Consider the following 15,982-nt stretch of genomic DNA (forward strand, 5'->3'; position numbering starts at 1 on the left):
TGTTGAAACATTATATACTTGATCAGGTTATCTGATCATTTTAAAGAGTTATTGAATTCAGTTTGCTAGTATTTGTTGCAATTTATGCACCCATGCTCCACCAGGATATTCGCCTGTAATTTTCTTCTCTTGTAGCACCCTTAGCTAGTGTTAGTAGCAGGGTAATGTGGACTTTCGAAAATGAGTTCAGAAGTGTTTCTCTTCAATTTTTTGATAAGTTTAAGGGAGATTGGCACTCATTAGTATTTAAATGGTAGAATTCATGCAGTAAGTCATTTTGTCCTGAGCTTTTCTTCGGTGGCAGATGTTTAATTACTGGTTATATCTCTTTACAGGATAATTATCTCTCTATGTTCTATTCATGATTCAATGGGCCATGCAGTTCTGTTCAGAAGGGCCAACAGGGGGACTCTTTCAGATGGGAGACTTGCTATTTGTATCTATTAAAGGATCACACATTCTAGCTTCTATTTGAAACACCCTTGGCACACTCAACTCTTTTGCTGTTGGGGTAGCAGAACCTCATACAGTGTACTGGTCACTGCTTGGGGACATGGTCATAGTGTTTTGACCCTGGGCGGTGGCCTTCCAGAACCCCTGCAGTCAGTATTCTGTTGGGTGTGGAGTGTCATAAAAGAGAGCCTGAATATGGCCCATGTTTTAGTAGGGAAAAGAGATCATTTATTGGTTTCTTAAGAATACATTGAAAAATTGGGGGCTGGAGCAATAGCACAGCGGGTAGGGCATTTGCCTTGCACGCGGCCGACCCGGGTTCGATTCCCATCATCCCATATGGTCCCCTGAGCACCGCCAGGGATAATTCCTGAGTGCAGAGCCAGGAGTAACCCCTGTGCATCGCTGGGTGTGACCCAAAAAGCAAAAAAAATGAAAAAAAAAGAATACATTGAAAAAGCTAAGTAAGGAGAAGAGAGATGGCACAGCAGGGAAGGCACTCATCTAGCACGAAGTCCACCGGGTTTGATCTCTAGGCAGCCTATGCAATCCCTGAGCACAGAGCCAGGAGTAAGCCCCAAGGACAAGAAAGAAAGAATGAAAGAAAGAAAGAAAGAAAGAAAGAAAGAAAGAAAGAAAGAAAGAAAGAAAGAAAGAAAGAAAGAAAGAAAGAAAGAAAGAAAGAAAGAAAGAAGAAAGAGAAGAAGGAAGGAAGGAAGGAAGGAAGGAAGGAAGGAAGGAAGGAAGGAAGGAAGGAAGGAAGGAAGGAAGGAAGAAAGAAAGAAAGAAAGAAAGAAAGAAAGAAAGAAAGAAAGAAAGAGAAAGAAAGAAAGAAAGAAGAAAGAAAGAAAGAAAGAGGGGGCCGGAGCCATAGCACAGTGGGTAGGGCATTTGCCTTGCACGCGGCCGACCCGGGTTCGATCCCCCAGCATCCCATATGGTCCCCCAAGCACTGCCAGGAGTAATTCCTGAGTGCAAAGCCAGGAGTAACCCCTGAGCATCGCTGGGTGTGACCCAAAAAGCAAAAAAAAGAAAGAAAGAAAGAAAGAAAGAAAGAAAGAAAGAAAGAAAGAAAGAAAGAAAGAAAGAAAGAAAGAAAGAAAGAAAGAAGAAGGAAGGAAGGAAGGAAGGAAGGAAGGAAGGAAGGAAAGGAAGGAAGGAAAGAAAGAAAGAAAGAAAGAAAGAAGAAAGAAAGAAAGAAAGAAAGAAAGAAAGAAAGAAAGAAAAGAAAGAAAGAAAGAAAAGAAGAAGAAAGAGGGAAGGAGGGAAGGAGGGAAGGAAGGAAGGAAGGAAGGAAGAGAGATGGAAGGAGGTAGCAGAGGAGTTTCTCAACCCATTCTTGACAGTCACCCCCCTACTGACCTCATTTCCTTCCTCTAGTCCCCCTGTCCTACTGGTTGGCACCCTAGTCTCATGTTGTGCCCATGTTCTGTATGTGAACTTTCAATTCTCACCAAAGAAGTCCAAATAGAGGAACATAGTAGTGTGAAAGCATCCACCTTGGGGCCACTGCTTGAACTTTGCCACTTACTTGTCAGTTATTGCTGTGAAGATTGTTAAAGGCCTAGAAGAATGTTGAGCACATAGCAAAAGCTGTAGACATGTAGCGATATCTTATTTAAACAAGACACTCACTTGTTTGCATGAACTTAGTGTTGAAATTACTCTGAGAAGACTGTGTTGGTATGCTGAAAGCAGATTATTTGTATAAACACACCAAAATCCCTACACTGCTTCATGTCGATGGAACAGTTCTACTAGAGACTGCAAAATAGTCAATGGCATGGGGAACATCCTTTGTACCCAGGAAACCCAGGTTGATCCTGGCACTGCATGATCCGCCAAGCACCTCTGGGACCTCCAGCAACAACAAGCTGGGAGCAGATCCTGAGCTCGGTGAGGTATGGGCCCCAAACCAAGAATAAAACAGTGCTATGTGTTTCTGAGAGGGTGGGAGTTGCTTGTATGCCTTATTTTAAATGTGAGATGAAAGAGCTTGGCGAATTGAGCTGGGAGCTAAAGATGGAGCTCGGTCCTACTGGATGCTTACTGCCTAATTTTACTCTCTCTCTCCAGGAGAGTATGTCATCATGACTACCCACTTCCATCTCAAGAGAAAAATTGGCTACTTTGTGATCCAGACTTATTTGCCATGTATCATGACTGTCATTCTGTCGCAAGTGTCTTTCTGGCTCAACCGGGAATCTGTTCCTGCCCGCACGGTCTTGGTGAGTTTTGTATTATGGAAAAGTAGAAGGGATATTTGCAAAGTCTCATGAGGGTAGTCTGAGTAGAGATGAAAACCTGAGGCCCAACTTAGCAGCTGATCATTGGCTTAGTAGCTGATCATTGGCTCCTGCCCTTCAGAAAATCGATTGCTTAACAAGACAATAGAAGGGGTTGCTGACAAGGTGACTGAGGAGAGCTGGTCTCAGGCAGCGCTGCCTTAGGGAGCTGGGGTGGATCTGTCACTGAGGGGAAATCGTGCTGGAAGACAACAGAGAAGTGGTCCAGGGGCTCTTTCATCACCCCCTTTTATACCACATGAACCTCTCTGATTTGGCTGGTTTTTTTACTAGCCTTTTTGAAAGTATAAATTATTTGTTACATCAGAAGGGTTACACAAAGTTTGAAGGGTTTTGAAATAGCACCTACAGTCAGGAAAATTTTTCTTAGTGTGAATTTCCTGATGTCTGGCAGAGATTTGCATATCATTAGCACTTTTCCCTGGGAGACAGAAAGTGTATAAAACATTTACTGCCTCTTTTTCCTACTGTAAGATGTTTAAGGAGATAAATGTTAATTAACTTCTGTAGTCTATGAAACTGTCTCCCGTGCAGTGGTGATGGTATTCACTTGGAATTACTCAACACTGACAAAGAAGGGAAGCTTTCTAAGCCAGGTAGAGGAGGAGACAGCAGGGGAGAAACAGTAACCTGGAAAGTAAGAAGAAAGGAAAACCCAAGGGTGACATGAAAGAGAGGAATGCTTCCAGTAGAATGGAATAAGCAGGTGGAGAGAATGTTACCGTCAGTTTAGGTAAGGTGCAGGTAGAATCTGCTGTTGGGTGCGGTGCTGCATCAGTGGTATAATAATCTTTAATGAACGGCTCCACACCAGCCAAGTGGAGGCAACCAGAATTCAGAGGTCATTAAAAAACTTCCTCCTTCAAAATCCTAAAAAACTGGATAGGGTATAGAAAAAACATTTTTCTAAATGTGAGCTGCTAAGTAAGACATTAAAGAAATTATTCAGGGGCCCCAATAGAAGAAGGAACTCAAAACTCAATCATTATTCACAGTAACAGATACTGGTTGTAATAGATGGGTGGATGAACTGCTAGTAGTTTTGGTAAATAAAAATTTCTGTGTTTAGGTTAAATAACAAATGGTCTAAGTCTGTGTGGTGTCATTATTTTAGGCTGAAAGTGTCCTCAAAGCTATGTATGTCCTAATCCCTAGTATTTACTAATTTTGCCTTAATGGCAAAAAGGATTTGCAGATTTGAACCAAATTAAGGATCATGAGATAGAGCAATTACCCTGGATTATCTGGCTCAGTTCTAAATGCAAGCACAATTAACTTTATAACTAAGAGACAAGGATATATAGAGCAAAGGGCAATGTAAAGAGAGAGATTATAGTGAAACCTGTGGGGAAAAGGAAAATATTTTTTAAGGATCCTGGACAAGAATATGGTCTTTAAAATCATAAAAATAGACTATCAAGAGATTTCAACTGAAGAAAATAAACATTTTTTCAGCAACAACTAACTCATTATCACAAACATGCCACTAAAGGAAGTTCTTCAAGCAAAAGGAGAATTATACCAGCAGGAAGGTTTAACTGCATGAAATGAAAATGAAAATTATAAGTATGTGGGTAGTGCTAAAGTTAATGCTCAGTGATTATTGAATATGTAGAACTATAAAAGTCAGGGTTGGAGCAATACAATAACACAGCAGTTAGGGTGCTTGCCTTCCACACAGTCAACCTGGATTCAATCCCCAGCACCCATACGGTCCCCTGAGCCTGCCAAGAGTGATCTCTGAGCACAGAGCCAGGAGTAACCCCTGAAGACCTCCAGATCTGGCCCCAAAACAAAAATAAATAAATAAAATTATGAAAGCGGATCAGTGGATAGAAGTACATACACACACACACACACACACACACACACACGAGAAGACCATAGTATAATCTACACAGGTGGAGGTAGAGACCCATGAAAAGAAAATACTCTAAGATGTTTTCCTTATCAAGGGAATGTGTAACTATAGCAATTAATGTTTAGTTGGTTTAACATTTCATTGTCATAAGTCAAAGGCACATGGTGACTGAGACAACAATCTGGTTCTCAGTACACACAGCCTACACTGTGCCGTTGGGCTCTTTCGCTCTTGTCTTAGCACATTCTTCTCCATGCCAGGCAAATGGGGCACACTGTCTTGACTATGAGCCAGACATGAGAATTAGTGTTACTGGGAACATACTTGTCTTTCTGATTGGAACAGATAAAGATCACCTAAGGTCCCTCCTCTCAGACCACTCCAGGTCTGGTGGGACAAACACAAGAATATCACATTAGTTCGAGATATACTCAAAGGAGGGGAGGTGGAGCAAAATGAGTCTCGAGAAGATCTGAAAAGAGAAAGTGCCAGGGGCCAGCGCTATAGCACAGCAGGGAGGGCGTTTGCCTGGCATGTGGCCAACCAGGATTCAATCCTCGGCATCCCATATGGTCCCCTGAGCACCACCAGAAGTAATTGTTTAGTGCAGCATCAAGAATAACCCCTGAGGATCTCTAGGTGTGGCCCTAAACAAAACAAAAATTAGAAAAGAAAGACCCTGGCTAGCAGGTTTGACAAACGTTAAAATGCCAAACCTCATTCTCATCCATTAAGTGTACCAAAGGCTTGATTGAAGGTCTTACCAGTTCTTACTTGCTAAAAGCTCTCCACAAGATAATCAAGCCCAGAGAGGGAAGAGCTGTAAAAATCTCCACTAAAATGTGGCACACAATCACTCATGCTGCAGGAGATTTCTCTCCACCCACGTATTTGAGCGCTGTAGTAAGTGGGACAGGGCTGAGAACCAGGAACGGCAGCTCATTTCTACCACGAGGCCTAGCTTGCTTCATGTGGTTGGAGTTGCTGAATCTTGGGTCCGTCCTCACACATCAACAGCTCTGTTTGATCCCTGTCCAGCTAAACGATGTCGTAGCTAATCACCCTAAATGAACTTATGCCTAGTTTGTGTAAAATCACGCTCCTTTGGAGGGATTTTGTTCATGTGTTTGTTTGGGGGCCACACTCATGATGCTCAGGGCTTACTTACTCCTGTTCCTGAATTCAGGAATCACTCCTGGTGGGCTCAGGGAACCATGGGTGATGCTGAAGCTCAAATCTAGCTTGGCTTTGTGCAAGGCATGCACCTTACCCACTGTACAATTGCTCCAGCCCCAGTTCCTTTGGAATTTCTAAGTTGAGACTGTTAAGTCTTTTCCAGTCTAGACTTCCGTTCATGTAGCAACTGTAAGGTGCTTGGTGACACGCCACCACACAGGTGCCCCAAGGGCAGTATCTGCATCCTGTCTTGTTGCATGGAGTCAGGCAGTGCTAGTTTCTCCCCATCGATTTTCTTTCCATGACATCTCTCACCCCTTCTTTCCATGACGCACAAGACATGTTGAACTGCTTAACTTGAAGAAAGAGGTTCTCACTCTCCTCATTACTCAAGTTTAGATAGATGACTTTGGGTAAAATTGCCTTGTCCAAATTCTGGACAGAATCTTTAGGGAAGATTCATAGATGGAAGAGGATGGAGGCACAGAGAGATTGTGGAAATTGCCTAAGATACAAAGCACATCTGTGAAGAAACTCAAAATTTCTAGATCTAATGCAGGTATTTAAGACTAGAACACTATTGTGAATAATTACAAAATTATTCTAAGTATTGTTAACATGCAATTGTAAGTATATTACTACTTATGAAATTTGATGGTACTGTTATGTGCAAAAATAATAGTAATATTAATTATAGATTCTCCCAGTTATTGAGGGATTAATCGGTGACAGATATTAATTATACTATATGAACTTTATGAATGTAATCTCATTGGATCTCCAAAGAAGTCTGAGTCTGATATTATCACACACACATTTCACACATGATAAAGCTGAAGCTTCATGGAGTAGAACACCTTATTCAAGATTCATAGTACTAGTAAGTGGGATTATTTTCAGTTGTTGTTTTTGGTTTAGGTTTTTTAAGGGGATCACACCCAGAAGTGCTCAGGACTTACTCCTGGCAGTGCTCAGGGGACCATTGGGATTCAGGGATTGAAACCAGTTGCCTATATGCAAGGCAGGTGACCTGCTGTACTATCACTCTAGCCCCCTAAGTGGGATTGTTCAAATTTCGGTCTCTTCAGCCTGTTTCTAATGCTCATATTGTGTTTTTATTTCTTTTACCATGTTTAGGTTTTTTCATTCATTTATTTTTTACTGAGATAGCATTGGTTTCCAAAAGTGTGAATGCTTATATGCTTTAGTAGTACCACACCACACCCCTGACCGTAACGCCATTATCCTTCCATCACTGTCCCTTCTTGCCCACCCCTTCCCCCCACCCTCCAGCTTGGTAACCTCAGAGTTTTCAGTCTCGGGGATTTTCCCCATTGGATGTTTGTCTGTTACCTTGCTTCCTTCCTTTACATGAGTGAAATCATTGGTAACTGTCTTCTCCAGCAGGAGATAGACCTATTCCCTCCAGGTCTATCAGAGTTGTAGAAAAAGGTTAGATTTCATCTTTTCTAATAAATCTGTACTTTTTCAGTTTTGTCAGTATGCCACAACTTCTTTATTTATTCATCTTCCATGTGGTGCTTACATTGTTTCCGTATCTAAAACGTAAACAGATTTGGGGAAAGCATTTAGATGCACAGTCGAGTCTTAAATTCGGGATAATAAGATGGCCAGGGCCAAGAAGTCAGTCCCTGAACTGGAGAGGTGGTCCAGTGGGCAAGTCGCATGGCTTGCACGCAGCTGGCTAAGTTCTATCCCCAGAACAGTGTATGGTCCCCTGAACCTTTCCAAGAGTGATCCCTGAATACAAAGCCAGGAGTAAGTTCCAAGCACAACCTCACACCTCTGACCCAAAGGCATCAGTTCATTGATGACTAGGCTTTGTTTTGGCAAAATCTCAGAAGACGTAGATACTGGAATAGCTTTGGTTGTCTATGAAGCTCAATATGACAGAGATTATAAGGCAGTGAAGAGCTTATTTCCCATGGTGACTGATTGTGTTACTAGACTAGTATCCAGTAGAGGGGAAGTGGAAGTGCTACTGAGCTCAGACTATGTCTTGAGACTTGGGCTGAGTTCTAAATGGTTCAGAGGATTTTTGCCAGCGTAGGAAAGGGGGGGAAATAATGAGAGAGAACTGGCATTTCCAACTGGCATACCATTCTGGGGCTGAACACATTCACAGGGACTCATTGGTCACCCTCTGAAGCCTGTCCCAAAGTGGGAGAAGCAGGCTTTTCTTCCAGTGGGGTGGGAACACAAGGTACATCGTGCAGTAATCTAGGAGTTAAAGATGGCATGTTGCAGCTTGGAACATAGGTTCTTACCATTTAAACATGATGTCACAATTAAATAGGTCATTTACTTCCCAATAGAAATTTAAGTAAAAGAGGACAAGCTTTGTAAGCACAGGTATTTAGGTATTTCTCTTCCTGCATTGGAGGATCAGTTGATGGGTGGCTGAGTACTGATATTCCTACTCCTTGATTGGGAGGGTAACTAGCAAGAGCTAGTTTTCTTTGACTCTCTCTATCACCCCCTCCTTCTGTGTGTGTGAGAAGGGACCCAGGTATAGCACTAAGGGATCAAACACTTGCCTTGTATATCTGAAGCACTGGCTTTGATCCCTGCCCCTGCCCCACCACTCTCTCCTCTCTCTGTCTCTTTTCTCTCTCTCTCTCTCTCTCTCTATATATATATATATATATTAAAATTAAATAAAGAGATTGTTTCAATACAGTATAGTCCCCATACTCAAGTAGGGTTAGTGTCCACTAACTAACTGTCATCTTCTCCCTCCACAGGTGTCACCACTGTTCTCACCATGACGACCTTGAGTATCAGTGCCAGAAACTCCTTACCTAAGGTGGCATATGCGACGGCCATGGACTGGTTCATAGCCGTCTGTTATGCTTTTGTATTTTCTGCGCTGATTGAATTTGCCACTGTCAACTATTTCACTAAAAGGAGTTGGGCTTGGGAAGGAAAGAAGGCGACAGAGACTGTGGAGGTGAAGGTGAGCTACAGCTAGAGTGTTGCTGGGACACACTCCCTGAGAGAAATGTATTGGAGCCAGGAGTGAGTAGCCTACAGCCTGTGGGAACTGGCCCGGGGTGTGTGCTAGTCACTGGGGAAAGCAATCCGTTTCTTAACGGGAGTGTTTCTTAGCAGTGTGGAGTGTTTGCTGGGGAACAAAGAAATGGGGGTCACTATCATGGAGGCTTGATTGATCTCTTGTGGTAAGGGACCAAACCTAAGTATGATGATTAGGTTCCCAAACTTGCTTGGCTTACTGCCACTTTTTTGTGAAAACATTATATACACACATATATACATACAAATGTATATATACACATATGTGTAGGTACATATATATGCACACATATATATATACACACACACGTATGTATATATATATATATGTAACATCTTGCTGGAAATCTACCTTCTTAAAGCCAAGAAAAACAGAACAATCCCCACCCAGTTGCATCAAGTCTGCTGCCCTCTGGAGTGTTCCAGCATCCCTAAGGAACACTTCTAGGCACAGGAGGAAGGATCGGATTCTGCCTCCAATTCAGAACAATGTGTAAGGCCACCCCTGCCCTCACTTTCTAGTGTGTCCATTTGTAGTCAAAGCAGAAAGATTATCAGTCTTCCTTCTGTATCTTCACTTTTATTTTTCCTCTCTACTTGGAATGTTATTTTTTCCCCTCCCTGGCAAATATCTACTCATTTATCAAGACCCAGATGATTCCCTTGGCATTGGAATACAGAATCAATCACAAAGTACGTGGCAATGTGTGAGTGTGTGTGTGTGGTGGGGGGGTGGGAGAGTGGACAGTGTTGGAAGATTCGTGGCTACTTTGATGATGTTAGGTGCTGTCATTTTCAATACCCTAAACTCTGTTTTTTTACTACCCGACTGCTAATAATTAAAAAAATAATTGTAACCACAAAAAGGGACCCAGATGAAATATTGTTTTCTCCACCAAGTTGTTTCAGAATCACCAAGAGAACTTTCATATGTCGTGGGATTAAAATAATTTATTTGTATTCGAGTTAGTTTTCTGCCCCTCACTACAGGAACTAGATGAGTGTAAGGGCTTTTGTGTGTGTCAGCTAATTAGCCACCATCCTTCATCAGTTTCTGCTTCAGAGTAAAAGATAAATGAATGTAAATTATATTGGCCAATGGATGGAGGAAAAAAGACCAAAAAGAGAGAAGAAACAAGCAACTGGAATTCATTGGTAGGGATCAAATAGTGAAATCAAGATCATTTTTGACTACTTTAAAAGAATTCAGATCTCTAGACCTTAGCAAAGATGTTAAAAATAGCTGACAGTAGTGATGCCAGAACCACTCCAGTAATAATCTTTGAAAAATCACAAGGAAGATAAAAGATAATGGAATTTCTCAAGCTGGAAAAACAGATAGTATTCTCTAGAAGATTGACTGCAAGTTGACCAAATTTTACACTGGATTTAACTATTTTTTTTTGGATTTAACTATTTAATTAAACTGATGCAGTTCTTGCTGCAAACTGTGAAGAAATAATTGCATTTCTTCTTCCTCTGTATATCCTCTCACAGTTGTGATTCTGCTTCTAAACAGCAAGGAATTTCTCTCACTCATAGAGCTCTGTGTGCTGCGAGTATACGTGTGTGTGATTACATCCTTTAGTTTGTCCAGTCTCTACCATCTCTGCCACTGTATTGTGTTACAGTACAGTTTTTCTACCAATCTGAGAACTAATTTCCTTCTTTGAAAAGAGGTGTCATTTTTTTCTTTATTCAGGCCATGTCATGCACTTTTTAGAAGTCTATTCTTGTCTGAAATCCAGACCCACAAGCATTCTCAGTGACTTTTTTAAACCAGATCCAATTTTTACTATATCTGGCAGTCCTTTACTTTTGTCTTCAAATTTAAACATGCCTTCAGATTTTAGAAAAAAATATTTTCTATAGAGATGACTAGTTTCTCCCTCTATTTTCCTTGTAATTTTTGGTTGGTTCTAGGGAGGAGAAAGAAGCAAAAGTGTCCTTATTCTGACATATGAAATTGAAAAGACCCAAGAATATATTGTTAAACAGATGTCTTATGAGTAATGAGCATAAATCACTTCTATCAAGCCTGAGTTTGTGAGAAGAAAATATGCCAAATGAAACTTGAAAAAAATTATGAAGAAATTTCTAAACTGGTAAAATAGGAAACTTCATAATGTACCAAGACATCGAACTTTTAAATTGTGCCTTCACAAAGATAAATAGCAGCTGAAAATATTACAACTAGACTGATATAACCGAATGACCAATTGAAATCAGATGCATTGATGAACTGACAAAAATCTGAATAGAAGTCCCAATGTCAAGGCTTCATCTTTCACCCTTCCCTCTTAAATGTTGTCATTGGTGACATAAATGAAGAAATATAAGCTAGTAGATTCAATTTGTAGGCTTGGATAAATGAATTGCAATGGAAAAACATGTCTGAAGTGTGAGAAACTGTTGAGATCCAAAGAAAAAAGCACACCAGGATGACTAGAGGTATTGGTTCTAAACGTGTAGTCAGAGCCTGGAGCCTGCCAACATGTGACATGTCTGCAGTGAAACAGACTTCCCAAAGACAGTAGGTAGATCTTCCATTTGGAAAGAAGCCCAATGCCTCCAGGAAACACATTTTTTACATAATGAGGTTTTGGAATCTTTCAGAAGATGCCTGTTTCCCACTGACCTCATATCAGAATCTACCAATCAAAACTCCAGTAGGTGTACCGAGCTTATGGATATCTATATTGTCAGGCGATATTGGGACTACAAAGAGCCGGCCAAGCAAACTTGGAAATGAGAAAGAGCAAGGACAGAAATTAACTAATGCAAGATTTTTTGAGCATTTGTTTTTAGGCCACACACAGTGTTACTCGGGACTTATTATTGGCTCTGTATTTGGACCACTCGCTCCTGGCAGGGCTCAGGGGGCCCTACATAGTACAGGAAGTGAAATTTTGTCAGCGATGTGTGAAGCAAGTGCTTACCCCACAGAACCACCTCTCTAGCCCCTAATGCAAGGTATCACTGTCATCCCTTTGTTCATCAATTTACTCGAGCGGGCACCAGTAACATCTCCATTCGTCCCAGCCATGAGATTTTAGCAGCCTCTCCTTACTCACCTTTCCCAATGATTGGAGGCTTCTTTCAGGGCATATTTCTACAAAGAAATATTATCTCCAGATAAAAAAGTAAAGCTGACTGGCTTCAAACTTGTCAACTGCAACAGATGCTAGAAGATTGTTTAGGAAGGCATACAATGCTCACCAGTGTCCACTCTCCTCCACCGAAGTTCTCAATTTACCGTCCACCTCCACCACTGTCCTAGTTTTCCCTTCCCTGTCCTATCCCTCCTATATCTACCTCAGTATCAGGCTTCTTATTGAAGGCCAGTTTTCCTGTTCTTGTTGCCATTGCCTTTGGGCATTTGATATTCCCCTACAAAGTTTCATTATATTCCATATATGAGAGAGATGATTATGAGACTGTCCCTCTGGCTGATTTCACTCAACATGACACTCTACAGGTTCATCCGTGTAACAGCAAATTGCATGACTTCATCTTTTCTTATGGCCAAGTAGTTTTCCATGTGTATATGTACCATAGTTTTTTTGTTTAGTCATCAGTTCTTGGACATTTGGCTATTGTTGCAATTAACATAGGACAGCAGATGTCTTTTCTGGATTCTGCTTTTGACCCTTTGCAGTATACTCCCAGTAGTAAAATTTCTGGGTCATATGGGAGCGCAATTCCTAGTTTGTTTCTTTTTAGGAATGTCCATATTGTCTTCCAAAAAGGATGGGCAAGGGGCACATTCCTACCATCAGTGAATGCAGCTCCCTTTTTTTCCTACATCCACGCCAACACTGGTTTGTGTTGTTCTTTTAAATATGTGCTGGTCTCTGTGGTGTGATGTGATATCTTATTGGTTTTTTTATTTACATCTTCCTGATGATTTGTGATACACAGCATTTTTTTTAATTTATTTATTTTTAATTAGAGAATCACCGTGAGGGTACAGTTACAGATTTATACACTTTTGTGCTTATACTTCCCTCATACAAAGTTTGGAACCCATCCCTTCACCAGTGCCCATTCTCCACCACCCGTAAACCCAGTGTCCCTCCCACCCTCCCCAATCCCATCTCCCCCCCACCCCACCCTGCCACTGTGGCAAGGCATTCCCTTCTGTTTTCTCTCTCTAATTAGCTGTTGTGGTTTGCAATAAAGGTGTTGAGTGGCCGCTGTGCTCAGTCTCTAGCCCTCATTCAGCCCGCAACTCCCTTCCCCCACATGGCCTTCGACTACAATGTAGTTGGTGATCGCTTCTCTGAGTTGACCTTTCCCCGGAACGTGAGGCCAGCCTCGAAGCCATGGAGTCAACCTCCTGGTACTTATTTCTACAGTTCTTGGGTGTTAGTCTCCCACTCTGTTATTCTATATACCATAGATGAGTGCAATCTTTCTATGTCTGTCTCTCTCTTTCTGACTCATTTCACTCAGCATGAAACTTTTCATGCCCATCCACTTAACTACAAAATTCTTGACCTCCTTTTTTCTAACAGCTGCATAGTATTCCATTGTATAGATGTACCAAAGTTTCCTCAACCAGTCATCCGTTCTGGGGCATTCGGGTTTTTTCCAGATTCTGGCTATTGTAAACAGTGCTGCGATGAACATACATGTGCAGATGTTGTTTCGATTGTACTTTTTTGCCTCTCTGGGATATATTCCCAGCAGTGGTATTGCTGGGTCAAATGGGGATTCAATATCTAATTTTTTGAGAGTCGTCCAAATTGTTTTCCAGAAGGGCTGAACCAGTCGGCATTCCCACCAGCAGTGAAGAAGGGTCCCTTTCTCCCCACATCCTCTCCAACAGCGGTTGCTTTTGTTCTTTTGGATGTGTGCTAGTCTCTGTGGTGTGAGGTGGTATCTCATGGTTGTTTTGATCTGTATCTCTCTGATGATTAGTGATGTAGAGCACTTTTTCATGTGCCTTTTGGCCATTCGTATTTCTTCCTTGGTAAAGTTTCTGTTCATTTCTTTGCCCCATTTTTTGATGGGGTTGGATGCTTTCTTCTTGTAGAGCTCAACCAGTGCTTTATATACCATTGATATCAACCCCTTATCTGATGGGTATTGGATGCACAGCATTTTTATGTGCCTTTTAGCCATTTGTAGTTCTTTGAAGGTTTATGTTCATCTCTTCTCCCCAGTTTTTGATAGTATTAGATTTCTTTTCTTGTAGATTTCTACTAGTGCTTTATATATCTTGGATATTAACATTTTATCAGATGTGTAGTAAGCAAATAATTTCTCCCAGTCTTTAAACTGTCTTTGTATTCTGGTCATCATTTGCTTTGAGGTCCAAAAAGTTTCTTAATTTAGTTTAGCCCCATTAGTTTATCTTTGCTTCTCTTGCTTGGTTAGTGGCATCTCATCCTTAAAGATACCTTTAGCATCATTGTCATGGAGAGTTCTGCCTATATTTTCCTCAATATTCCTTATGGATTCAGGTCTAATATCAAGGTCTTTAATCCATTTTGATTTGATAATAGCGTGAAAAGAGATCTGAGTTCATGTTTTTGCATGTGGCTCATCAGTTTTCCCAGTATCAATTGTTGAAGAGGCTTCCCATGTTCCTCTTCTTTTTTCTCCTTTATCAAAGAGTAACTGACCACACAGCAGAGAGTCTCTCTGGGTTTTTTGTTCTATTCCATTGGTTGGAGCGGGAGGACAAAGGATTTCAACCTTGAGTCCTAATTGTCAATTAAGTGGAGTGGTATAGTTATCATTTTCTGACCTCCAACAACTCAGAAATGTCTCCTGTCTCTTTCCATGCCACTCTACCATAGGAAGATACTGGATGATATTGTCTGTTAAAACAAGAAAATAGAACATAGCGAGGAAATATGTTTGGCTCCAGAAAAGGGGAGAGAGCTCCTGCACAGAAGAAGTCCTGAGATAAAAGTTACTCGCTTAGCAGACCTAGAGAGGAAGCTGTCCACAAGGGGGCAGGAGGCCAGAAGTATTTATCTAGTCATGTATTATCATTTCTTATAGTAGTGGCTGGTTCTTAATTAATCTAAAATGATTGCCAAAGTTATTTTAGCAGGTGAAGGGTTGCACAAGTGAAGTAATAATTATTAATCTTGAAAAGACCCTTCTGTGTAAAACTGAAAGCAGTGTCAACATAAGTATTAGAAGTTTTAGCTAAGAGATTTCCAAACAATGGGAGGGATACTGGGAACCTTGGTAGTGGAGAATGGACACTGGTGCAGGGATGGGTACTCTATCATTGTATGACTGAAACGTAAGCATGAAAGTTTGTAAGTCTGTAACTGTATCTCACAGTGATTAGTTAAAAAATATTTAAAAAATTTAAAAACTTAAAAAAATAAAAAATTTAAAAATTTGAAAAAAGAGATTTCTAAACAATTAGGAGTTACTATGTGAGGCCAAAGTGTGTTGGGGTAAGGATTTCCTGGTATACACTATAAGCCTTTTTGATTTTTGGAAATTATATGCATAATTGTTTTGATTAAATATTTGAAAATCAAAATCAAGTTACAATTTTTTAAATGCAATATATCTATATTTGCTTTTTGGGTCACACCTGGCAATGCACGGGGGTTACTCCTGGCTCTGCACTCAGGAATCACCCCTGGCGGTGCTCAGAGGACCATATGGGATCCTGGGAATCGAACCCAGGTCGGCCATGTGCAAGGCAAATGCCCTACCTGCTGTGCTATTGCTCCAGCCCCCTAAATGCTATATTTAAAAAGAAAATAATTACTATCTTTAGAAATGCTTTGAAATTTGTTTGGTTTTTGGGTCACACCTGGCGATGCACAGGGGTTATTCCTGGCTCTGCACTCAGGAATTACTCCTGGCGGTGCTCAGAGAACCATATGGAATGCTGGGAATCGAATCCAGGTCGGCCATGTGCAAGGCAAACGCCCTACCTGCTGTGCTATAGCTCCAGCCCCGCTTTGAAAATATTTATAAATTATTACCTAAGTTTTGAAAACACGGTTTTCCAGCACCAGTGTCACCAGTTTCTCCAGTTTCCCTCCCACCCCTTTATGCCACCCCCCATGCCTTCAATCCACCACCCACCCCCACCTCCCTCTACTCTATGGCAGGCACCTCTTCACTCTCTCTCTCTCTCTCTCTCTCT

At 41.2% G+C, this 15,982-nt stretch overlaps 1 protein-coding gene across 1 annotated transcript in view; it reads left to right on the forward strand.

The window, feature by feature from the left end:
* The window catches only part of GABRA3 (gamma-aminobutyric acid type A receptor subunit alpha3), a 230,157-nt gene that overhangs the window by 207,622 nt on the left and 6,553 nt on the right, over positions 1-15,982 (forward strand). Inside the window, exons 8-10 of the mRNA XM_055122007.1 lie at positions 2,530-2,681; position 2,734; positions 8,562-8,773. Coding sequence (XP_054977982.1) covers positions 2,530-2,681; position 2,734; positions 8,562-8,773 — 365 coding nt within the window. The remainder of the gene's footprint in view (positions 1-2,529; positions 2,682-2,733; positions 2,735-8,561; positions 8,774-15,982) is intronic.

Source organism: Sorex araneus, chromosome X, assembly GCF_027595985.1.
Source record: "Sorex araneus isolate mSorAra2 chromosome X, mSorAra2.pri, whole genome shotgun sequence".
In the NCBI taxonomy this organism is placed as follows: Eukaryota; Metazoa; Chordata; class Mammalia; order Eulipotyphla; family Soricidae; genus Sorex; species Sorex araneus.